General features: G+C 35.6%; 1 protein-coding gene across 1 annotated transcript; it reads right to left on the reverse strand.

Moving 5' to 3' along the window:
• Positions 1 to 469: 469 nt before the first annotated feature.
• Positions 470 to 24,767, reverse strand: SEC62 (SEC62 homolog, preprotein translocation factor). Its single transcript, XM_045903411.3, has 8 exons — positions 24,609 to 24,767; positions 17,023 to 17,131; positions 15,257 to 15,362; positions 10,635 to 10,839; positions 10,294 to 10,386; positions 7,837 to 7,897; positions 5,465 to 5,584; positions 470 to 1,682 (listed from the first exon to the last, which is right to left on the reverse strand). The coding sequence occupies exons 1-8, from the start codon at positions 24,642 to 24,644 to the stop codon at positions 1,216 to 1,218; spliced, it is 1,197 nt and encodes a 398-aa protein (XP_045759367.1). The 5' UTR covers positions 24,645 to 24,767; the 3' UTR covers positions 470 to 1,215.
• Positions 24,768 to 25,782: the final 1,015 nt, after the last annotated feature.

Here is a 25,782-nt window from a genome sequence, read left to right on the forward strand (position 1 = left end):
TATTATGCTCATAGGTAAACACAAGATTTTTCCAAAAGATTTGTAACTAAGGTATGCAAGACATAAAATCAAACTGCAAAACTAGTTCAAAGCAATTAGAGTCCAATGGTTCTCTTATGTTTTCTTTTATGTTCTTTATTTTAAATTGATATTTTAGAACAGTAAATTATCTTTCATAGCAGTGCCTCCTGGTCTGATAATATTGTACCTCCTTTCTGAACGTAGAGATTTAAGATAAATCAAAATGAACATTAAGGCATACAAACAGCTACTTTAAGTCTGCTCTTATTTAATAAGGATCTTTTTAACTCATATTCAAATACATGGAATGTTGGCACAAAACTGAAGCTGCTGTAGAAAGATCACAGATGTTCTGTGGGTTATTGAAACTTCCATTTCTCTAAAAACATACCCTTACATGGTCTTAATTTTACAAATTTAAGTGTTGAGAAAATGTCTAAATAATAAGTAACAATTAAAATAAAATGTTTATTTGTAAATTATGTACAGAATACATTTTACTTTACGACAAGGAAATGGGAAGAAGAGCCATCGCCTTCCAACCAATGCTGTTTCGCTTTCTCTGTTGGAGATGACTATCTTTCTCTGAGTCAGATGTACAAATCAGTTTGGATTTCCTAAGTTGGAAAAGGAGAATTTGTAGCTAAACTAAAAGTGTTGCTGTATTACTAGTTGGCTTGTTTCCACAAAATGCTTTTGAACCCTGCTAACTCAGAATCTTAGAAATTTCCTGGTATACTTTTATACTCAACCAAAGCTTAACCATCAAGAACAAGGAGTTTAAGCATTTCATTTTAAAGAAACTGTGAAATGGCTATATAACTATGCATAATCTGAAATGTTGGTGTTTCTTTTTTATCCGTTTTAGTTATTTTGATTAATCTAATAGTAAAAAGCCATACAACTATCAAAAATGCCATTAATCTAAATATCATTGTGGAAAATGCATCTTTGATAACTATCAAAACGAATAAGACCTACTTATTGTAAAATTATCAAATAGATACAACTTATAAATGGCTTCAGACTGTACCAATAATAATATTCTATGAAATGAAGGACTGAATATAATTGTTTGGATGTCAAATACATTTCAGCAAATGGATTTAAAGAATGCTACAAATGTGTACATTAGGATGATCAGCCAACATAGAAAATCCAACCTCTTGCACTTTTAGTCCCAAATTAGTCAGGTTATGATTTTTCATGTGAAGATTTAGTTGTTTCTCCATCATTGTCTTCTTCCTCCTCTTCACAATCCCCATCTGTTTGCTGTTCCAGTTCCTCTTTTGTGATCATTTCAAAATCATTCCCATTTCCACTACTGTGTTGGGATCGGTCATCTTCCCTCCTGTCACTGTCTGTGTCTGAATGCCGTTCTCCACCTGAGCCTTCTGTTCCATGATTCCCTGGTCCTACTTTACCCTCCTCATCTTCCTTTTTCTCACTGTCTGACTTTTCCTCACTGTCGGACTTCTGTTGCTTTTTGGTTTCAGATTTCTCATCTTTCTTGAAGTCTGCTTTTGGTCCTTTATATTCATGTGTGTACAGAGGCCTGAAGGAGTCGATGAAGCCCACGTCAGCAGTCAGGTTTGGCAAGAACCAAAAGTGGTGCCTTCCTCCAGTTATGAGCCAAATGATGAGAAACAGAATGCAACGAGCTGTAGGAAAAAAATGTCTCTAACTGAATAATTCAAGCATTGACTCAGATAACGGGGAATATTTAACAAAAAACTGAAAAAATATTCATAAAGTTTATTATTTGCACATTACATGTAACTTGAATATAAACAATTAAATCCTGGCTAGTTTATGGCAGCAACCACAGTATCCTTGGTGCAGAGCATTCTGCTCTGATCCTGAGGGCACACTTTGCTATGTCGTAGATCAATAAGCATAGCCTCAGTTGGACGTTTAAGTATGCATGAGACCACAGTATAAGAAAAAGGAAATAAATGTAGTCAGGGATGAAGGATATTTTAAGAAGCCCTTAAAAGGGAAAAAACAAGGCTGCATCATGACTTTCCTGGACTCTAGGCACTTTTGCCTTTGTGAGGCAATTCCTCCATAAAAAAATATTAAAAATTATACTCTTTATGACCATATTGGTATAAATACAAATATGCATAGGTTCATTACTATATACATGTGTACATATTACTACTTCTGATTTTAAAAGAAATGAAAATACATTTCTACAGGGCCCTAAATATGTCACGGATCCAAGGCATGTGCCTACTCTGCCTGAACGGTAAGTCTTCTAAGTAAAATTACATACTTCTGAACATACCTTTCCTGGCTACAATTTTGTTAACTAGTTATCTAATTTCTGCTTATTTAGGGGCCATTCCTCTCCTAATATTAGGAAATAATAAAACGGTAGGGCTTGAGGTTACTCTCAAAACTCAAACTCGAAACTGTGGTTAGATAATGGAAGAATTTGAGAATTTTAAAGTTTATAGTAATGAGTTTTCACAAACACAAGCCTCAGTATTTCATATAGTTTTCTCTTAATTTACCAGTTGTACAGAGCTGTGTGATTTTTCCTGTTTTTTTTTTGTTTTGTTTTTTTTAAGGTCATAATAATTATGTGAATGTTATGGACAAACAATTATGACAGATTTTGGTTTGTTTTGCTTTTCATTTTCTTTACAATTATATCACCATTTTCATGTCAGGTCTGAAAAAAGCTCAGCTATCTGTGCCTCCTCCATTAGTCTGCTTGGGATAACTAAAAGGAAATGGTTATAACTGCCTTGACTTTTATGAAGTAGTAATTACTATTTTCACAAAGAACATAAATATTCTAAAAGTCTGTACACATTATATCTTTTGAGGTACAAAGAGAAAAGGCAAATATGTTTGAAATTATGATTTAAGAATAAATTCCACTGATAAAAAGAAATAATGAATGTTTTTTAAGGAGGCCACATATTTTTTTCTTCAAATAAAATTATGATACTATGATACTCCAAATAAAATTATGATACCATGATAGACGTTGTAAGGTTATAAGACAGATGGTCCATAATTGGAAATCTTGACTCAAATCCAAAAAAAAAAAAATACAGAAATGGCACAAACTTAAATTCTCCACATATATAAACTGCAAACAGCAAAATTCCAACAGGTTTTATGTGGCATTAGATTACCAGGGGCAAACATGGAACAATCATGGGAAAACCACTGTGTATTTACTGCCATACTGCTCTTACACTAAAAAGGACACATTTAGAAAACTGTCAAAGGCCTTATACATATTCAAAGGTGCACCAAATATAATTTTGACCAATAAATAATATTTCACAGGATAATATAAAATATCCAGTTTATAAGTGGGCTACAGATGAAAACTATTTGAAAGTATATTTGGACATGTATTGCATGGAGCACTGGGTATTATACACAAACAATGAATCATGGAACACTACATCAAAAACTAATGATGTAATGTATGGTGACTAACATAACATAATAAAATAAAATTTTAAAAAAAGAAAGCATATTTGGAATTGCATTTTCTAACATAAACAAAATGTTGGGTTTGTTTTATAGTTTAATTTACAAGATTATTAATCCACAATGCATTTTTAAATTCATAGTATATTTAAAATGAAAAATGATAAAAAACACTACTAAAAAATGGTATTTTTAAAGAGCAAAATGATATAATAACTATAACTTATTGTGAATACTAGTTTAAATAAAAGATAAGTAATTCTATTCAGTAGAGTTAAATCTTCACTGAAGTTTTTCAAAGAGCTTCTAAATTTTCAGGGATTTGAGAACCTGAAGATAACCAATTTGATTCTATCTAATGTCAGATCAAAGTTTATAGCTTCTCATTCTTGATGCAGGTAGTATACTACCACTAGTTAGCTGCTTCACAATCTTAAATATAATTTCTTGGCCTACAAATGTGCTGTGTTATATGCAGAAGCATCAGGGGATTTCCTCAAGGTGACTAAGTTAGAGGAGGGAAAATATGAAAGGTGGGTGAAGAAAGCTTCACAGAGTCAGAGACCAGAGAGAGAAAAGGGAGGCCCATAAACATGATAAATTGAATGAAAATACTACATGAGCCACTGGGTCCAGGGATGGTGGCACTAACTCAGACACCCTGATGTCCAGGGTGAATGGACATGCAGAGGAAAATTGCTTAGGAATAGATGAGTAATGCTTTATAATATAGGATACTATGTATCACAGAACCTCAGAATAACATGTGCTCAGCTCGGATAATCAAAGTATGTCCTCTAACAACAGACATTAGGTCAATACTGTGATGTTGTTTTTTCTTTCTGTACAGGAAGTACTCTCTCACATCTTGGTGGAAAGTGGATTTGTCATTTGGGGAAAACAATCAGAACTTAGTACCATATGCCAATATAAACTCTACAGGGACCAAAGAATTATATATAGAAGTTTAAAAATCAATATACAACTTTAGATAAGCTGAGAAAAATTCCCATTTCTTTCTCAAAGTAAAAGTTAAATCAGACCTGCTCACCCGATATGGGAAAATCTTCAAAGACTAGGATTTTAAGTAAAATAATATTTGTTGGTTTTTTTCACAGTTTAAGTAACATACTCATTGTAAAAAATACAGACAAGTATAAAGAACAACCTTAAAAGTATTCACAACTATCACCACTATTTATATTTAGGTGTATTTCCTTCTAGTCAAACCCTCCCTGGCATTGAGTATTTCCATTTAAAACAAAAACAAAAACAAAAAAACTTCCTAATTAAACAGGCAAAAAACTACTTCATTATCTTAATTTTATTGTTTGATTACTGGTGATGAGAATTTTTCATGTATTTATTAATCATTTGTTTTTTAATTTCCTCATTTGAAGTGAGTTATTTTTATATTGGTTTGTTTTTAGCTATAAAGACCCTATTCATCCAGAAGTGTAAAAAAACATTACTTATGTTTTGTTTGATTTTTAAAAACCATTTTAAAACCCCTTAATGCATCTAGAATTTATTTTGGTATACGGGTGCAAAATTTTTCCCCAAATGGCAAATCAATTGTTTAGAATCATTTATTGAAAACACACATAGAACTTAAACATTTAATACAAGTTTCATTTGTCTTAAGTCAATATATAAAAATGCTTTACCTAAAGTATTGCGCCTCATAAATGATCAACCCCTGTAAAAATATTAAAGTCTTTGTGGTGGCTAAACTTTTAAAACAGATCTACATGCAGATTAAGAGACATTAAATACTTTTTCTTCACAATAGACCAAATTGAATTAGGTACATATTCTATTTCAAACTTGAGTCAGTTTTGGGATATGACCCAAAAAGTAGGTCCATATACTTCATTTGTCTACATTAGCTTTGCTATTAAACTTTACTTGAAGCTCCAGACTGCAGTCCCAACTGCTTGGTATCTACCTTACTAAGGTCAAATTTACTGATAACAATACTTACCAACAGCAAGAAGAAGAATGCTGGCTACAAAACAGCCTGCACCCACACTGAGGTAATAAACACCTACTCTCATTTCTGCTGGCCAAAGAGGGAAGAGGGTGGCTGCTATCACTGCAATCACTAGAACGAGAAATGACAAAGTTACACAGATAACTCTGAGATTAAAATTTTAAATGGCGTGGTTGCAATAACAGAGAGTATTTTCCTAGGGGGTAGAACTGAAATGCAAACATACTGAAACATAAAAAATTGCCATTTTTATAGGTAAAAAATGGTAAATTACTAGCCATTTCACATAGTTCAACTTAACATTTTCACTATTGATTTTAGGTTAGGATTTTTTCTAGTACAAATTACATATGATTAGAAAAAAGTGCCTAAAAATGTGAAATTGTTAGCTCCTTAAATGATCGACTGCTACTGTTTTCAAGCAATGTCTGTATTATTTTTCGAATATATCTGCCTACTGAATAGGGCAGCTTAAAGAAACAATCACCAAACAACACTAACTAAAAAATGATTCCGAAGATCCCTCCCTCAGGGCGGGGTGAGTCTGAGGTGCAGCTTTGACATTTACAGACTGAAAAGCTCAGCAGGTGATTCTGATAGTTTTTTGGTAGTTAGGGAAACTGGATACAAACATCTCCAGTTTTTTTCCAAGTACCATGGGACCACATGGAATAATCAGAAGAAATCGGAAGTCTGGTTTTAGGTCTTGAGAGCAACAGAGACCAGGATTCAAATTCTAGTTCTATCATTTTTAAGCTAAGTAACCCTGGGCAAGTTATTTAACCCCTTCAAGGCTAAGTTACTTTATATTTAATATGTGCCTCTTCCTCTTTTTTAAAGGTTGTCGTGAGGATGAAATGAAACAATGCATGTAAAATATTCAGCGAAGTGACTAGTACATAGTAAGTGATCAACAGTTATTAGCAATTCGGGTAGTATTTAATGGAATTATTTTGAATGGGATCCTATGCTATCATATTGATCATGCTTATTATTTGACTATTTTTTTCTACTTGTTAAATACCCTCCTTCCCAGGCTCCCACCTTGAACTTATAGGAATAACACACACCCATGGTAAGAAAAACAATCCAAAGGTATAAAGTGAAGTCTTCATCCAATTATTGGTCTACCCCCAGAGATTACTACTATTATGTTTCTAATTTATACAACCAGAGACTGCCTATGTATAATTAAAACTAGCTACATGGGATATTTTTTCTACAAAAATGAGCTTATATTCTTCTTACATTTATAATTTTTTTTCATTTAATCTATTTTAGATATTTTTCCATCAGTATATCCTACCTAATTCTTAAAAGCTGCATGGTATTCTAGTGTGCAGTTGTGCTATAATTTATTTCACCATTCTCCTATGCAGGAACTTGAATTGTTTCCAGTTTTATTCTATTACAGACAACAGTGCAACAAATACCAAAGTACTGTACATCTGTGCAACTGTAATTAGGGTAGTATACATAGGATATTCATAGGATAAATTTCTTGAAGTATAATTGTTAGGTCAAAAGGTATAGACATTTAAAATTTAAAAGATAATTGCTAATTACCCTATATAGTCTGAGGGACTTGGATTAGAATAATTAGAATATGTGTCAGTGAGGGGCGCCTGGGTGGCTCAGTTGGTTAGGCGGCTGCCTTTGGCTCGGGTCATGATCCCAGGGTCCTGGAGCTGCATGGAGCCCTGCACAGAGCCCCGCATGGGGGACCTGGGGAGTCTGTTTCTTGCTCTCCCTCTACCCACCCCCCTACCCTGGTCAAGTGTATGAGCTCTCTCTCAAATAAATACAATCTTAAAAAAAAAAAAAAGAATAATGTGTCAATGAACATTTTTGAATAGATACTTTGTATAACTGTATTAAGAACAGTCATGGGATAAATTCCTAGAAGCAGCACAGCTGCTTAGTGTCTGTGCATTTAAAATCTGAAAGACATCAGCAAAATGTTCTCCATAAAAACTAAAACAATGGACATACAATCAACTGTTGGAGAGCGTTGGTTTTTTGTTAAGTGTTGGACCTTCACTAAGACTCAGTGCTATCAAACTTTGTAATCCTCTTAATCATGGTTGCTTTAATGTATATTTATTATGTGTGATTACGTTTTGTTCATGATTATTGATCACTGTATTTTTTTTTCTGTGGGCTACCTTTACTGTTTTTCTACGGGGTTGTTAATCTCTTAATTTTTGCTTTCATGTCTTGTAACTATTTTCCTCAGCTTATCATTTATCTTCTGACTTTATTTAAAGTACACCTCTTTTAAAATAACTATTTTATGTTGAATATTTTTCTTTATGGCTTTTGTATTTTTATTTTCCTTTCTAAATTTTAGAGATTGTACTTACCAAGAATTAATCCCATGACAAACGTTTTAAAGTGAACTGGGTCATAGATCCACACAAATACCTACAAAAATCAAGAAACCTCAGTGCTTAAGGTTACATTAGAAAGTTAAGCTTAATTCTATATCCTCTACTACAGTTGCTTTCAACTTCTTAACATATAAGAACTACTTCCTAAGGTAAACAAATTTCTAAGACCCTTCCTTCAGTAGTAGGGTTTCTTTAGGTATTCATTTAGTTAGAAAATTATTTTCAAAATTATAACTTCTGTAATACACTTAAGTAAATTTCCACATACTTACATGAACTTAACAATTTGTTCATGTGTGCCAACCATTACTTATTCTCAACCCAAAGACTAGCAACTGTACAACTTTTTGTCCCTAATGTAATGGTACAGTTGTATAAGTAGAAGCAGTCTGGGCTAAGAGCACAGTTAAGATAGATCCAGCCAGGCCCTATTACAGATCCAGCAGCAATCAACTCTACCTTGTTGACTCCCATCAATGAAATGCAAAGAATCATTAATGAAGTTCATGCTTACTGAACATAAAGATTCTATGACTATCTGCCATAATTACACTGCCTACTCCCTTGGGGAGGGTCTATAGCCTGTAAGTTGGGAACCACTGCTTTAAAGCTTGATTTACTTTTACACGAGAGAAGTTTACTTCATTTAGAACAATCAGAACTCTGCTCAATCCCCATCTAAAACTCCTAGTTTTATCTTAGTTTCTATAAATATCAGTACTCTTCCATTTCCTGATTTTATTTTGACCAGAGTTCTTTGTTATTGTCTTTTTGACTTGGTTCTACTTCTAACACAAGGGATTCCACTCCTCTTTTTTAACTGCACATTTCCCCTGGAAATCAGATCCACAGACCTCACTTCTGCCAGTTAGCATTCTAAAAACCAAGATTTTAAAGACATTTCCCAGCTTTAAAAGTTTGAAAGCATGTTGCTTTCTACAGAATAAAATATAGTCTTTTCAAGAACGCAAGCACCCCTGCTTTTGCTCAGGCTGCTTCCTTCACCTAATAGATCTGTAACTTCTTCCCAGTGTACCTGGTAATCTGCCAGTCATCCTTCAAAGCTCAGCTCAAGTGTTCAAGGTCTCCAGACTCTCCTTATCCTGTCTTGATTAAACTTAATATTCTTAATTGATGTTCTCAAATCGTAACACTCACCACACTGTGATACAGTAATGTGTAAAAGCTTGTATCTTTGCTAGAGTATAAAGCACTTCCAAGAAAAGAATTTATCTTATTTATCATGCTATTCCGAGCACCTATAAAAATGTCTTTGCATACAGCTCATGCTTGATGTTTAAATGAAGGTATTTGACCTTTCACATTAGGGAAGACCCGTGGTCTTCTATTACAGTGGTTCTTAACCAGGGGTTCACATCAGAATCACCCTGGAACATATTATACAACACACACACACATACAGCACACACACACACACACACACACACCCTTAGATTCTGAACTATAGATTCTCATGCAAGTATGTCTGGAATGAGCCAAGAGCACGTATTTTCTGAAAAGCCTTCCCAGAATTTCAAACTCATAGCTCTAGGAACCACTACTTTATATATACTACTTTTATATTAAGTATAACAGAAAAAATAGGTCTTGAAATCCACAAGAACTCAATGGCCAGTATATAACTCATGTTTTTGTATTGGTTAAATGACTAAGCAATCTTCATGGAAGGCTACCATCACACAAATCTCCCATTACAAAAGAAATAAAAACAATTTCCTTGAGTAAAGCATCAAGTAATGCTGAAAATTTTAGGCCCCTAGTGTGTCTGATTATAAGAGGCACAAAACTGTAGGTGTTCTCCATTAACCCTTCTACCCATTTTTCTTTGATTGTAAAGGAAATACTGCATTTTAGCTGGGCAAATGACCACCAGTATAAAAAGCACATTTCTAAGACTTTACTGCAGGTAGGCCACGACCATGTGACTAAGTTTTGGCCACTGGAATCCACACAGAAATGCAACTGCTAGCTTCCTGGAAGGTGTCCTTAAAGAGGAGGCATGTCCCTCATTCTCCTTTCCTCCTTTGGATGCAGCTATGAGGCTGGCAGTCATTTTGGACCATAAGGTAACCTTTACTAATTGCCTCAAATAGCTCCACCATAGAGCTGCCAGATCTGTACTATTTACCTTCAGACTTCACTGATTAGAGAGAAACAAGCATCTACTTTAAGTCACTGTTATTTCAGATTTCCTATCACTCATAGACAGCTAAACCTAATTCTGACTAATTTTCTTATACATTTTTTGTAATTCTAAATTCAGAGAAATTACTGATTTTTTTTTTAAAGAGTAGTAGCTACATGGTTAGATTTACCAAAAGTACTTCTTTTCTTAGTAAAGTTACCAAAGATAATTCTAAAAACTCCTATGGAAAACTGGATTTCTATTTATAAGCTAGATACTCTCACCTCATTTCCATCCAGAAAAACTTGATCATCATGTGGCTCAAGTTTGAATTTTTTCTTAGTTTCCTTCTTTTTGGGAGTTCCTGGAGTTTCCTCCTATTAAAACACAAGTTAGACAGAAGAAAAAAACACTTACAAAAAGCAAAAAACAGTAAGACATTCACAAAGTCAAAAAAAGTTTCACTTTTGAGACACAGAGATAAAAATTCTCAACCATGGTATTTATAAGAACCCTAATATAGTTATCTTTTAAGTGCTTGTTGCACAGCATTTCAAAAGTGCTCATATGCCAGTGATCATAGGCACATAATAATTTATTTTTACTTAAATGTAGCTGAAATCACCTTTTTGGGTTCTTCCTTTTCGCCATCTTTTTTTTTTTCTTTTTCTTTTTTCGTCTTTTCATCCTTTAGATTTTCTTTCCTGCTCTTTTTATCTTCTTCTTTTCCACTTTCGGCCTTTCCTTTCTCTTTTTCTTTTTTTATGTCTTTATCATACTTCATTTTCATTACTTTTAGTGCCCGGTGAAAAAACTGCTTCTTTAAAAGCCTATGGAAAAAATGGTATGACATTCCGTTCCTTACCAACTATACAGATACAGACTGAAAAGAAAAAAACACCAAACCCAAATAAAATGAGCAAAGACTACATTGGTAACTCACAAAAGAAATTACAACTAGTAAATCAATGGAAAAATAGTCAACTCCACCTCTAAAAAAAAAAAAACCCCGTACTGCCAATGTGATTATATAAAATTTTTGTCAATCTAATTTTCATCATTTTTCAACTATATAATTTAGATATAACAGATTATAGGCTTGGAATTATCCTTATGAAACTTTTCTCTGAATTCATAAGAGTAAATCAAGATTCTGTTTTATTTAATGTTAAGTCTCAAATTCAAGAGCAGACATAAGAAAGGGGAAATTCAACAGTTTAAGAAATGTTAGCAGATTAAAAATGTGCCCATGATTTGACTGATCTAAATCATGTCTTCAGCTGTCTTTCTTGATGTTCCCTCACTTCCTTCAAGTCTTCCCTCAAATGTTACCTTCTCAACTAGTCCTATCCTGTTTAAAATTACAAACCCACCCCAGCCCTCCCTCTTGTTTCCTCTTATCCTATCCATAGCATTTATCTTCTAACTTAACATACAATTTATGTCTGTCTGCCCCCTTCACTAGACTATAAACTACTTAGGAGATCTTTGCTTTATTCATTATCTGATAAACTTAGAAGACCCAAAATTAAGTCAATCTAGGTGGTAGTTCCTTTCTAACCTCATAATCCTACTCAAGAAACTGGGTTGCCCTTACCTTTGTTACCTAAAAGCCATCCTTTCAAATCTTATGTTCCAATTTCAGAGTTCTTGGTTTGTTCCTTCATTCCTTCCTTGATAATGTACAACTACCAAAACACAACCTATAAGCTAGGTCTTATTGCCACTATTTGTGCCTGTTGACTACCCACCTTTCTACCTCCACTAATACCTGCTCCAACACATCATACCACTTGTTAAGTTTATGCTTCCTTCCAGCCCAGTGACCACTTATTTCTGGTCATTATGCTGTGCCCTCTGAGGCATCTGTGTTTTCAACTGCCTGGTTGGGCTTTATTCTGCTACCCAATTAGGTCCACCCCATGAACATCTCTACAAAACTAACTTTTAGGTCTTCTCATTTGGACTTCTACTTGTTCAAAAGATCTGTATAGCATAAAATTGTGCAACTGTCTGAAATGTCCCCAAAACTCTACCATTAATGCCTATTACCCAGGTGCAACTGACCCTTGAACAACACGTTTGAACCACGCACATCTATTTACATGTGGTTTGTTTTTTTGATAGATACAGTATGCACTGTAAATGCATTTCTCTTTCCCATGATTTCCTTTTTTTTTTTTTTTTTAAAGATTTAATTTATTTGAGAGAGAGAGACAAAGCAAGAGAAGGAACACAAGCAGGGGGAGTGGGAGAGGGAGAAGCAGGCTTCCCACCGAGCAGGGAGCCTGATATGGGACTCGATCTCAGGACCCCAGGATCATGACCTGAGCCAAAGGCAGATGCTTCAGCGACTGAGCCACCCAGGTGCCCCCCATGTTTTCCTTAATAACATTTTCTTTTCTCTAGCTTACTTTATTGTAAGAATACAGCATATAAGACATGTAACATACAAAATATGTGTTAGTCAACTGTTTGTGTTATCAGTAAGGCTTCCGGTCAACAGTAGGCTATTAGTAGTTAAGTTGTGGAAGAGTTGAAAATATGGATTTTTGACTGTGTGGGGGTTGACATGTTCAAGGGTCAACTGCAGACTATTAACCAGTCAAACTGGTGTTGAAAAGTTCACATTCAGGTACATGAGTTCAAATACCATGTCTACCACTTAACTAACTGTGTGGGTTTGGGTAAATTACTTAATTTTAGTAAAATTTCTAAAATGGGGTATCTACCTCGCAGGGGTTTCTAGGACTAAATGAGAAGCACACAGATTGTTTATAGCATGGTGCCTGGAATATATGTACTCAAAGTTAGCATTATTATTGCTATAGCAAAATCTTAATTTTGTTTAATAGTTATGGAATACACACACACACAAACACACACACACTTTGGTTTCATATTATTACATTACAGCATCAATCTATTCAGTAATAAGTAAAATTATTGACTTATTCCTTGGTAGGTCTTTAGAGAATGCCTAATTCAACTCACTCTATGGCTGGAAAAGTGAGATGATATTTACTATTATAATAAAATCAGTGTCTCCATTTATTTAACACATCATATAGTACAAATCACTCAACAAAGCTCTCTTACATTTTCACAGAACTACTTCCTTCTCCCAGTGTGTTCTGTCCCCTTTGCCAGGATTGACTGTCTTTTCTCCCATTGTTTCCCAAGTAATCACCTATTTATGTTTCAAAATTTGATTAAACATTTTCCCTGTGAAGCCATTCTTGAAGTTTTCTCATCCCTGTCCTCCTTACAGAACGCAATGCACTGTAATTAGTCATAACTCTTCTCTAATAAGCTAGAATATGTACTTTGGGGATGGAGACCAAGTCACAGTCATCTCTGTATTCTTGGGGCTTGGAATACAATAGATATTTGATAAATTTAAACGGATTGTTAAAAGCATCTTGTACAAAATTATTAAATTGCTTATATTTTTTCTCACCTCGTACTTTTTTTTTTCAGGTTTTATAAACATTTATTGAAGTCAGACATGTGTTTAAGACTTTCACCTATGTGGCAATGGTGAGGTTTTATTAAGTGGTATATGAATGAGAGTGAGAAGGACATTACTGGACTAGTGGGTTGGAGATGCAAAGTCACATGGAGTTAGAATGGTGCTAGATCAAAGGTTCATACTCAAATTAGGCCATTAAGAGGCACAGAGCATATTAGAAAAGGCTGCTTTGTACCATCCTACACTTTCCTGCTTTCTTTTTTCTTCAGACTCCCTCAAGTCCACTTATCAGTTTTATAAAATGAGACTAGACAAATGTCCCTTCCTGGGTTTGTTTGTAGTCAGGCTGGAACCCATGAGGGCTGGCCATGCTTGTTATCAGAAGTGGCTCTGAAGAACTTAGGTGGTTATGCTTCTCTATTTTAGTGCAGAAAGGACACAAACAACCTGACATGAATGGGAATAACATATACAATGAAAAGTGAGTGTATCTCTAGGTCTTTAGGGCTTTTCATAGAACACGGTATGAAGGTTCCTAAAATGACAAGAGATGTGGGTTAATACTGGCTGCTCTGTCTGGGTTCACAGATTTAATATTCAAATAGTATTCACAGACGAATCCTTCATCTTAGTTTTTGTTTCATTAAATGCATCCTCATTTTGTTGGAGGAGATAGTATACCACAGTGGTTAAGAGCATGGACTATGGAGTTTGAGTGCTGGATTTAGAATTCTGGCTCTACCACTTACTAGCTGTGTGACCTTGGGTAAATTACCTAACTTCTCTGTTTTTGCATGTATAGCATCTCTTAATTTTCACACCATATATACAAAATAAATCTACTTTGAGGCAGGCAGGGAAATTTGCACTTTGGAGTTCTACATAAATGGCTGTAGAGAAAAATGCCAGCTATACCACTGTTAGCTCATTCCTGCCCCACCAGTGAAACTTCCATTGTTTTTGAAAGGTCCAATAGTGACTTTAGTTTTTGGCAATTAAGAATTTTAAGAAATATTTGATAATTCTTTAACTTCACAGTTTTAAAACCAGGTTGTGAAACAGTGGTTTTTAAATGGGTCTCATCTGACTGATACTTTAAATGCCATTAAACAATACATTAGTAAATACTTTGTGTATCTCACTACCAAGGCTATAAAATAATTTGAAATGTTAAATTCCTACTGATTATAAACTTCAGTTTTGATGTTTCCCAAAGTACCAATTATGAAAAACATGGACCTGTTACTGAACTATCGATACTTCACCACGGAATCAAGAAAAGGCAGATGTTGTAGTTGCCTTGATTTTACCAGTAAAACATGAGCAATCACTGAACAAAATAAGGAAGGGTACCTGACTAATAACCCCGTGTAGGCACAAAAATAACCAACCAACCAACCGAGGGATAATAGGTCTATTAAGAATTCCTGCCAAAGTTCTGGAAAAGACTCCTTAGCCATTTGCCCTAGAAAAGAATTTTTTGGTTACTTTTGGCACTGGTATATGATTTTTATTGCTGATCTTTCAGTTCAGTCAGCCTGGCAAATGTACAAACATAATAGAACACAAATTAAAATTATGAAAATATATCTAACACCAAATAAATGCCATTTCCAGAGGTATTGAAAAAATCCAGGTTGCATGTAAAAGTTCTATTTGAGCTATGCTGTAATATCACTAGATTTAATAATAAAAATGGGTAAGGAGCTTCTGGACTATGGCGAGTATTTTGATATTACTATTTATGTTATCCGTCACTAAGAAATAAACACTACCTGTTGCAGTAGTCAACCACAGACTCCCTCGTTGTAAATAAAGCTTCCTCTCCTTTCTTGGCCTTTGCCCACTTTGAATCCAAAAGACAATCCACTGCTTTTGAAGCTGAAGAAGAAATTTGTCATTTTAAATTTAGTATACATGGGAATTTATGTCTGTCTAAATAATAATTTATAAGACAAATATCAACATTCTGGCATCAGAAAATAAAACCAAATCCAGAGGAAAATGAGTTGGACATGATTACGATAAATAAACAGTTCCTTAAAACCTCAATTTATGGGTGCCTGGGTGGCTCAGTTGGTTGGGCGACTGCCTTCGGCTCAGGTCATGATCCTGGAGTCCCTGGATTGAGTCCCGCATGGGCTCCCTGCTTGGCAGGGAGTCTGCTTCTCCCTCTGACCCTCCCAACCCTCCCCCTCTCATGTGCTCTCTCTCTCAAATAAATAAATAAAATCTTTAAAAAAAAAAACAAAAAACCTCAATTTATGAAACATAGCAATAAGGGTCTTTTTAAAGTAATGCTGGGAAATAACTGACATTCAAAAATATTAAGTAAAATGTTATGGGAAAATGTTCTAAACAAAAACATTTAAAATAAATATAAGTATCACTCTTAATCAAATAATCACAATTAAATGTAGGCTAAACAAACCAAAAAACTTCCTCTCCCATGGTAATGGAAATTCTGTTATCAAGCTTTACTGTTACCCACTGAGAAATAAGCTCTGTGAAAAATCTACTGCTACCACCAGAAGAAGCTAAATATATTAGATCGGAAGAGGATGGCATTTATTTTTATTTTTAATGAACATCAAAATCATTAATTGTAACACTAAAGAAAGGGAAGATAACAAAATTTCTTCTTTGTAATGGCAATTCAATTTTAATCAATGAGACAGGCAAACTCAACCATTTAGTGGTTAGTGGTTGAGTTATGGGGCTATACTGTAGATGACATTAGCTTATAGTAATGTTCTTTGGATGATGTGAAGAACCAAAGCTCCCACATTAGTTCCAAAAGACTTGTTTCACACTGAATTCTACTCCAGAGGTTTTTTTTTTTTATTTTTTTATTTTTTTAAAGATTTTATTTATTTATTTGACAGAGAGAGAGATCGCTAGAGCAGGAACACAAGCAGGGGGAGTGGGAGAGGGAGAGGCAGGCTTCCCGCTGAGCAGGGAGCCCGATGCGGGACTCGATCCCAGGACCCCAGGACCACGACCCGAGCCGAAGGCAGACGCCCAACGACTGAGCCACCCAGGCGCCCCTACTCCAGAGTTTTAAAGAAAGATTATTTTCAAGTACATATACTATCTGAACAAAAGGTAGTATTAATACTGAAAATAAATCTTATTTTTAAAATTTGCAACAAATGGTATTACAAAGCACTTTCTTTTACCTTTTTTTTTTTAAGAGGGAGAGAGCAGGGGAGGGTCAGAGGGAGAGGGACAGAATCTTAAGCAGGCTCCATGCCCAGTGAGGAGCCTATGCAGGGCTTGATCTCACAACCCTGAGATCATGAACTGAGCTCCATCAGGAGTTGGACAGTTAATTGACTGAGCCACCCAGGTGCCCCTTTTATCTTTTGCTATTGACATTTCCAATCATAAAAGGAAAGAACAGAATAATCAATTGTCATATGCCCATCACCCAGCTTCATCAAGCATACTTGGAAAGCACTTTTAAAACATCTACAAAACTGAAATTTAATTATCTTCATAAAATATGTACACTAGTATCATTTTACTGATATAATCCTACCAATAAAATAATCAACTCGGTGCCCCATCATATTGGTGGACTTTGTTGGACAGTTGAATCGAAGATACTTGGCTACAGCCTTCTCTTCTTTAGATGGTTCACCAACTTCCTGCAAAATAAGAATATTTAATATAATCATTTACTTCACAAATTCACGCACTGAATTTACAGATGTGTTTGGCAAATCTTTTAAAGTGAAGTATAAGCCTTTCTTTCAAGCTTTCTATGGAGCAGACCTTGTAATGTATACAAAAGACAGAATAGAGATTTTTAAAATTACATGTGTTTTAAAATACATGTTGATAGGGTCAAAACCTGCCTCTTTGCCTCAGCTACAAGGCGTTTATTTATTTTGAGTTGTTTTTCCAGTATGGTAACTACTTTGTACTAGTTCACCTTCACTCTTGCCTGATCTCTTTATAAGCCACAAAGCAATAATTTAAAAGATTAAGAAGTTGCCAATAGTGAGTGCCCAAATGTCAAAAGTAAGTAGAAACAGGTGCCATAAATAAATATTAAGTAATAGTCAAAGCTATGAACCCTGAACAATGGACAAAAGACTGTAGGAGGAATTCTCAGATTAACCAAAGAGAGCTGTCTCAGTGTGGGAGCCATAAGACTATTTGAGACTCTTTTCTCACCTTGTCTTTCTTCTTTTCTTCCCTAGTAGGGGTGAGGCAAAAATAAAAATGCAATAAACAGATAAATTATAATCTAATTTAACTCATTAATGGAAGTACACAAAGAGTTTGGAAAGGCTGCTTTAATCCTTCCCTGTTTGCTTTCTTCCATTCCTTTCTCCAAATTTTCTATTATTTTCTTCATTGTTTATCATTTCCTATCTTCCTTTTATTTCCTTACATTCTGAACTACTCCACCCAAATACTGAAGAAAATGAAGGCAGTCTACATTTGTATACATCTTCAACTTGTATAAGTTGTCTTATTGCTATAAGCTACTGTAACAAAAGTACTGTCTTTAATTTCATGTTTAAGAATGATACATACTCAAGCACTACTTCCAGCAATGTATTATCTAAATGTGAATGATTTCAGGAAGGTCTGTTTCTTAACTAAACGAAGTGCCAAATATTAGTAAAGAATTATCTGCCAAGAATCTAGGATGCTGAAAACAATTAATGCTACTAAAGACAGTTATGTTTTAGACAAGACATTCTAATAACACAAAATAGAAAAAAATGATCTACTCAAATCATCTGTCTTTACGTCAGTTTTCCTACAAATTTTAGATAAGTCTGAATTCAGTTATGTTTGATGAAAATGAGGAAACAAAAAACCAAGCTTCCAGCTTCAATTTTATCCTGAAAAGGAATAATTTGTTGAAGTGAAAGCCTGTGCTTTGGTTGTTAAATCACCTGGTAGCTACTTCTCCTATTTCTTCCTCTGCATTTTCCAACTCCTCTACTTCCAATTGCCCAATTAATAGTGCATGATTCTTATACTCTGCTAGTAACCCATTTCGGGGTTATATGTGGCAATAAAAATTAAAAGCTCAAACCATTCAATCCAAATGAAGACTACAGTAAAAACCAAATATCTGTGTGAATAAAAAGCCTTTAGTTTTATATAAAAAATATGTATCACAGAAAAATAAAATCTTAAAAATTTACAAATGCAAAATTAACACTATTAACAAAATTAATTAACAAAATGTTACACTCCAAGTTCACTAACAGCTACAAGGTTCATAATGATTTGGAGCTTAGCCACAAAATATACTTTCTGACAAACTAAAGGGTGAAAAGTCTGTATTTCAATTTTTGAAATCACACTAAAGTATATTGATATGTATTAATATCATGTTAAATGGTAGTATTTAATTGTGCTTGTACAATACAATGCATTTCTAGGAGGCTCATCTATTAGTAAATAATATCCCATATATTCATGGTACAGCCAAAAAAGTAATACTATAAATAGTTGAAAATAATGTGATACTATAAATTAGCTTATGGAAACAATTCTATTTTATAATCACACCCACATATGCTCAATTTTTTTCTCATTTGATAGATCTGTTGTCAAGTTTTATGTAATTAATAAGTTGTTACTGGGATATGCTTGATTGAAAATGACCACGTGACATAAGTCTAAATAAACATAAATTGTTCAAATACATACTTACTGTGTGTATACCTTAGAATACCTCTGGGTGTTTCAGTTAATACCAAAATTTGTAAGGTGTGATAACTATATTACAACTATCCAAAATAGCAATTGCTATTTTCCAGAAACATATATTTTACAAGCACATCAACTTTATATGTGACAAGTTTATACTCATACTAGCACTCAAACTATTTACTAAAGAGAGGTATAAATGTACTAATCTAATGATTTTTTGACAGAGGCATCACATGTAAAATCTGATATAAGGATACACAAGAAATGCAAAAGTTCATTCTATTATTATACAGTATATGCAAAAGTTCATTCTATTATTATACAGTAGGGAATCTGATTCTACATGAATCCACAACACTTTTAAACCTCATTTTAACAATTAACTTCAAGTTCACCAAAGTCTTCAAACAACCTCAAGACAGACTCAAGTAATCTATTTTTATTCCTTTCCCCTCCTTGGTAAAGGTACTACTAAATAACAATGAACAGAAGAGACCCAGAAAACATGGACTTAGATAATCTTTCCCAAGTAGACACAGTTACTTATACATTGATACTTTTTTAAAGTATCAAACTTCCTTTGAAAATGACAAGAAAAGTAATGAAGTCTATCAAGATATTGGTATAACAGAACTGATAACCTTCCTTGATCCTTAATAAGTTTCTATTTTCTTTTGTGAATTATGAAATGTTCATTATATCACATATAAGTTATACATATTGTAGAATGCCTTTAGGTGAAAAGTATAGAATTTGTGCCATCTGCTGGGGCTCTGAAGACAGAAAGAAGGATTGCTATAAAAGACTACCAAGAGGGGCGCCTGGGTGGCTTAGTCGGTTAAGTGTCTGCCTTCGGCTCAGGTCATGATCCCAGGGTCCTGGGATCAAGCCCCGCATCCCTGCTCCGCAGGAAGCCTGCTTCTCCCTCTCCCACTCCCCCTGCTTGTGTTCCCTCTCTCGCTGTGTCTCTCTCTGTCAAAGAAATAAATAAAATCTTAAAAAAAAAAAAAAAGACTACCAAGAGAACATGACCGTGGGAAGCTGGTTAGGTAGAAGATCTTGCCATGGAGTCTTCACTCTCACTGCTCCCCTGCTGCAGCCTAAAGAGTATAAAACAGTCTTATCCTCTTCCTGTTTATACATTAGACTATAGTACTTCCCTTCTTTGTTCCCTTTTGATGTGAACAAATCTTCAGAATATTTTCATAACTTTTCTAGAAACCTTCTAACAAGAAGTGAAGGCCTTTGGGAATAGCATCAACCACTAATAAAGAGAAGCCAGCTCATCAACCCTCAAATGAAAAGAACTTCATAGCTCAATCAGTGAGCTCAAATGTCTTAGAAAGAGAAAGCAAAGAAAGAGCCAATAGGTTTTGAGGCTGGACTGCCATCTTTGCACCCAAATACCAAAATGCTGGCTGTCACAACTCACAATCCAAAATCATATAAGTTGAAAGTTTGGTTAGAACATTCTTTTTAAGTTCCTTAACAAGTACTATTTTTACTGTAGATCAAGATGCAAATACAATAATGAAATAGGGGTGTTACCATTTTTAACTATATATTATTTTAGCCAGTACCTATGATAACCTTTTTGGGAAAAAATATTAAAGAGTCAATAAGCCAGTCTTCAATCTTACAGAATTTTTTAAATTGCTATATTCAATAGAAATAAGCTTGGTTGCTTTGTCGAGTGAAGGAAGCAAAAAAGAAAAAGATTAGTTCACAAATCATAAATTTGTATCTTCATACAAGCAGTATAAAATATTTGTGAAATGCAAATAGATTAACAGTAAAATCTGAAAGTTGGAGGGGACCTTAGATAAATCATTTGCTTAAAGTCACACAGCATATTACTAATAAAGCTTTTCAAGAGTCTCTGTATCTTGACTATGACAGTGCCCTTCTGTAAATACCCCACTGTTTCACTCCTATTGCAAGCCCTTCATTAAGCCTCTGGGGGAGTTTTCAGACTTAGGACTGGCTTCTTGGGTTCCTTCTATTTTCTTCAGAAGGTCTGAGAGAGTCAGATTGTATGGTCACAAACTTTCTCTTTCCTTCCCTTTTCTGAAATTAAGCATCAAGGCCCAGGATATGTCAGGGTTTTACTGCCAGGCAGACAGATGGGTGCAATAAAATTAACTGAGATGAAGATTATAAAAGTTCTAAGAATTAGTAAGCCATTTAAATGTCCCAAAACTCAACTGAATACACGTAAGCAGAATACTAAATGGGATGTTTCTCTCTTTAGCAGGGACAAGTTATGTTAAAACTTTATGTTATATAATTTAATATAAAAATTTTAGGATTAAAGCATTTCGGAACAATTTATTTTTATTTTATCACTGGGGAGGTGGAAAGAACACTCAATTGGGAATTAGAAGACTTGGTCTAAGTCTGGTTTTACTACCTTGACGAGTGACCCTGGATCAAATCACATAACCTCACTGAACCTTAGTTTATCTATAAAATGATGGTGACATATTAGATCAATAAGTTTTATACCTAGCAAACTTTTAGATGTTGGTCCTAAAAACAGCTTAAAGGACCATGAGGTATGGGATGATGGTAGTGGGGTACTGAGGTGACAGGGCTTTGGGCCAATCATTCTGCATTTGTGCAAAAGGATTCCAAACAAATTCTATTATCTGAAAATCCTTCTCAACTCTAAAATTTCATGATACCAGCATTCCAAACCAGTAAGCACTTTGTTAGCCAACAAGCACATACTGTATATTCTTAAAAACTTACATAATTCATTTCTTAAATCTTAAAATTATTTATTATTTTCAAATGGTCCATTAATTTGATTGACATCATTCTCATTCTCATTTTGAGAATCTCAATCATTAAAATTTCCTATTATAACGTTAATAAACATGTAGCACACTTCCAGTTTTCAGTGATCAGTAAAGTGAATCCAAGAAGAAAATGTGACAAAATAGTCCCCTTCCTTCCAACTTTGATGGGATATCAGAATCTGAAATTATGTAACACTAGAAAAAGCAAATAAATTAGCTACTTTTCCAAACCCTGAAATTGTATCAATCATTTCTCCCAATGTACAAATTACAATTCAAGGTCACTTGAACCTATTAAACATAAAAATCTTTTCTAAACATGAAACATCAAGTAACAAACAACAGGAAATTCAGTTGATATTACAGACTTTTTTGCCCAAAGTCTTACAATAGAATCTCTTCTGTAACTTAAACTCTGAACTTTGTCATTACATTTGATCTTTTTGTCTAAAGCGATGCCAATATTATAGTTTCTGATTTGGGACGGGGTGGGTGGAGAGAAACCCAAGGATGTTATATTTTACATTTTTATTAATTTGTTAAACACTGCATAGTAGTACTCCAAATAGCACTCCCAAGATCTCCACAACATTCTAGCGCAGCTATGTATAAACTTCCAGGATGGAAAAAAACAAATGTTATATATTTTCATTTAGCAATATGTCAAGCTGATTTTTAACAATAAGATCCTCACGTATTTATCTGATCCTCAAATAAACAATATTAGGTAAATAGCTATACTTTATGGAACTCACAACCTAATGGTTTATTTACTGGATAGCTGTTAATCTTTCTTCAGCGTAAAACAGTGGTTAACAAAAACCAAAACAAACTATCCTAAATCCTTCCTCCTTTTGGAGAAGGGAAAGGAAGGAGTTATATGCCAAACACTCTTTTACTAACTTCTACAACCTTTAATAACAAATCACTGACTCACCTATTTTTCACAATAACTCTACAACCCTTTTTTGAGGTACATATCCTTTTTGAATATTTGTAAATTGAAGTAACTTGCCCAAAGTTACACAACTAATAATTAGTCAAACTAGGGTACAAACAGGCAGTCTGGCCCAAGTCTCCCTGCCACTACCACACAGCTTCTTCATCTACCTTACTGTTTAATATAAGATCAAAACTGAAAAAAGAGCAGCTATTCAAAAGTAAGGATCACCTTTACAATAATGTTAAACGAAAGTTGAAATATACAAATAATGTCTATTAAAGGGTATAACATGTACTATATGCATAAATTTAAGTAATTACAAATCTAACCAACAACTTCAATACAAATTCTAATGAAAGTATTATATATCCACACCCAACCAATAATCCTAAATTCTGAAACTAGGAATAGTATAATTAGAAACTTCTTCCATAATAACCTTAAACCCTGGTTTGATGACCTGTTGGAACTTGGGGGAATTTGTCCCTTTTGATTGTCTTCTGTACTTTGTTGGGAACTACATTCTTACTTCTGCTCAATTCCAAAATTCCAAATTTACTGATCACTGGCATCTTTTTTTCGTAGTACTTCACAGTTTTCCGGAGAATTTTAACGTGCATGGCTCAAATCACCTGTATAGGCCAATTAAGTGACAAAGTTGTTTTTTTTTTTTAATGGAGGAATAAAACCCTAAACAGAAAAAGTCATTCTAAGCAATGAAATACTAAGAAACAGAAAGTAAGTGTAACAATTTGTGATTAGTATATTAACAAATTACAACATTTTATCAATTTATGATGACATATGAAGGTTTCTAGGCAGATAAAATAAGACAACTGACTAATAAAAACATCCTGAGTCTAAGATGTTCCTCTATTTAATCCTCTTGGCAAAAAGCTAGAACAACAGGGGGAAAACTGCAGGGAAGAAATGCACAGATAACATATATGTGGAACAAGGGACGGATGTTCTGTAGGTTATGAGGCTAACACACTAGCAGGTGAAAGGTTTCTGCATGACCAGGTCGCTGCAGTACCAATGAGGTTGTGTTTATTTACACTGTATCGCCTGAAAGAGCCGGAAAGCTTCGATTGGGCTATTAAGTTAGTACCACTGAAGAGAAAGGAGGGAATACGCAACTGAACATCTGGATAGGCAGACCGTCGGCCGGGCCCCCGGGGCAGCTGACCGAACCCGGATTACTCCCTCTCCTACGTTCCTCCTATTTATTTGCGCACAAAGAACCGGCTGCTTTAGGTCAACCAGTCCTCCATCTCCTTCTACCCTAATTACCGTGGCCTTAATTTCGGGATAACTAAGGCGAGAGAATGAGGCAGAAAAGGGAGGGGAGGAGCCCGGGGAGGTCGGTGTCTGAGCTCGGGAGGAGGCCGACCTCTCGGCGCAGGCCTGGGCCGGAACAGTCACAGCAACCCTACGCTGGCAGCCGCGCCTCGGCGGCCGATTCCAAGGGGCGCCTTTTGCTTTCCGCCGCTGCCCCACCACGTCCGCCTCGCTCTCCTCCGTCGCCAACACCCCCCCCCCAGGCCCCTCACAACGACGCAGCCCGCACCCGGAGACCTCGCAGCGGAACCCCAGCTTGTGTCGCCCTCGGTTTCGCTCGCCCTTCCAGGGGCTTCCCTCGCTTCTTCTACTGCCGAGCGCTCTGAAGTCCCCTACCCCAGGGCTCGCCCTTACTACCTGGATCCGCTTCTTGTGTCGCCTGCGTTCCGCCATGTTGGCCGCTCCGCCCGGTTCCCTCTGACGTGGAGCGAGGAGGGGGGCGGTGGAAACCTCGCGAGAGCGCGCGTGGGCCCGTTATGTAATCTGGCGGCGGGCGCCCGCCGCCGACCCCCCGGGGCGGGGGAAGGCCGGCGAGAGGCTGGGCCCGCCGGGCGGGCCTGGTTGGCTTCTTCTTTCTCCTCTTCACTCCTTTTGTTGCAGGAACTGGAAACCTCTGGGACCAAGAAGGGAATTGAGAAGAGGTTCAGAGAACAGGAGGGCTGGAGAGTCCTTGGTTCTCAGACCCGACTGGGCATCTGAATCACCTGGGAAGTTGCTAAGATACAGATTCCCGGGCCCCACCCCTCCCAGGGTCGGTACGTTTGGGGTGGGACCTTTCACGGAGAGATTTACTAAGGTCTGCGGAATTCCGGCCGTCTCTGGCAATTCCTATCTTTTCAACGAGTTCTGACGCACCAACGAGACTTGGTCCATATGTAAATTCTTTTAAACCCATTTAAGAGATGGGAAAACAACTGAGGGGCACAGCTATGAACTGATTTACCTAAGTCTCCACAGGTGGTAGACCGGCGGAGCCGAGCCCTAAACCAATTTTCTTTTTTCCGTACAAAGTACGGGGTAGTAGGGCTCATCTTAAAGTTTGGATTCTCCATTGCATTTTCTACCTTGTTTCTCGAAACTCACCTTTAGAATCCGAGAGTCAGAATTTAGGGAAGTACAAGCAACTAGTAAGATAAGTGGGAGAAAGAGTCTAAGAAGTTGGGAGGCAGGCTACTTAGTCTGGTGAATTACTCTTACTACTCCAACTATTATTATTTTAGAGATTCTCAGTCATGCTTACAGCTTAATTTCAAAATATATTGCATGAATGTTTATTTCTGTCTTCTGGATATTTCCACTGAATGTCCAATTAAAAGACCATTTCCCCAACAAAACCTGCCCCTTTGGCTGTATTTTAAATCTCTGATAACTTTGTCATTGTTCACTCAGTTACTCCTATTAGAAACCTTGGAAGTATCCCAAACATGCTTTGCTAATCAGTTACCAATCCAGTTGATTCTACAACTGAGATGTTTGGAATTCTTTCCTTCCTCATCATTCCTACTGCCATTTCTTTGTCAGGTCTTTATCA

The sequence above is a fragment of the Mirounga angustirostris genome, unplaced genomic scaffold (assembly GCF_029215605.1).
Source record: "Mirounga angustirostris isolate CCGP_5_RB_7025 unplaced genomic scaffold, mMirAng1.0.hap1 SCAF_1, whole genome shotgun sequence".
NCBI classification, from domain to species: domain Eukaryota; kingdom Metazoa; phylum Chordata; class Mammalia; order Carnivora; family Phocidae; genus Mirounga; species Mirounga angustirostris.

Excerpts from the sequence above, each read along its gene's own strand:
- SEC62 (XM_045903411.3), bottom strand. The coding sequence starts at position 24,644 with ATGGCGGAACGCAGGCGACACAAGAAGCGGATCCAG. Across the intron at positions 10,387-10,634 it reads AAAAGGAAGAACCCAAAAAG|GAGGAAACTCCAGGAACTCC; the intron begins GTGATTTCAGCT and ends GTGTTTTAATAG. Across the intron at positions 1,683-5,464 it reads CATTCTTCTTCTTGCTGTTG|CTCGTTGCATTCTGTTTCTC; the intron begins GTAAGTATTGTT and ends TTTTTCCTACAG.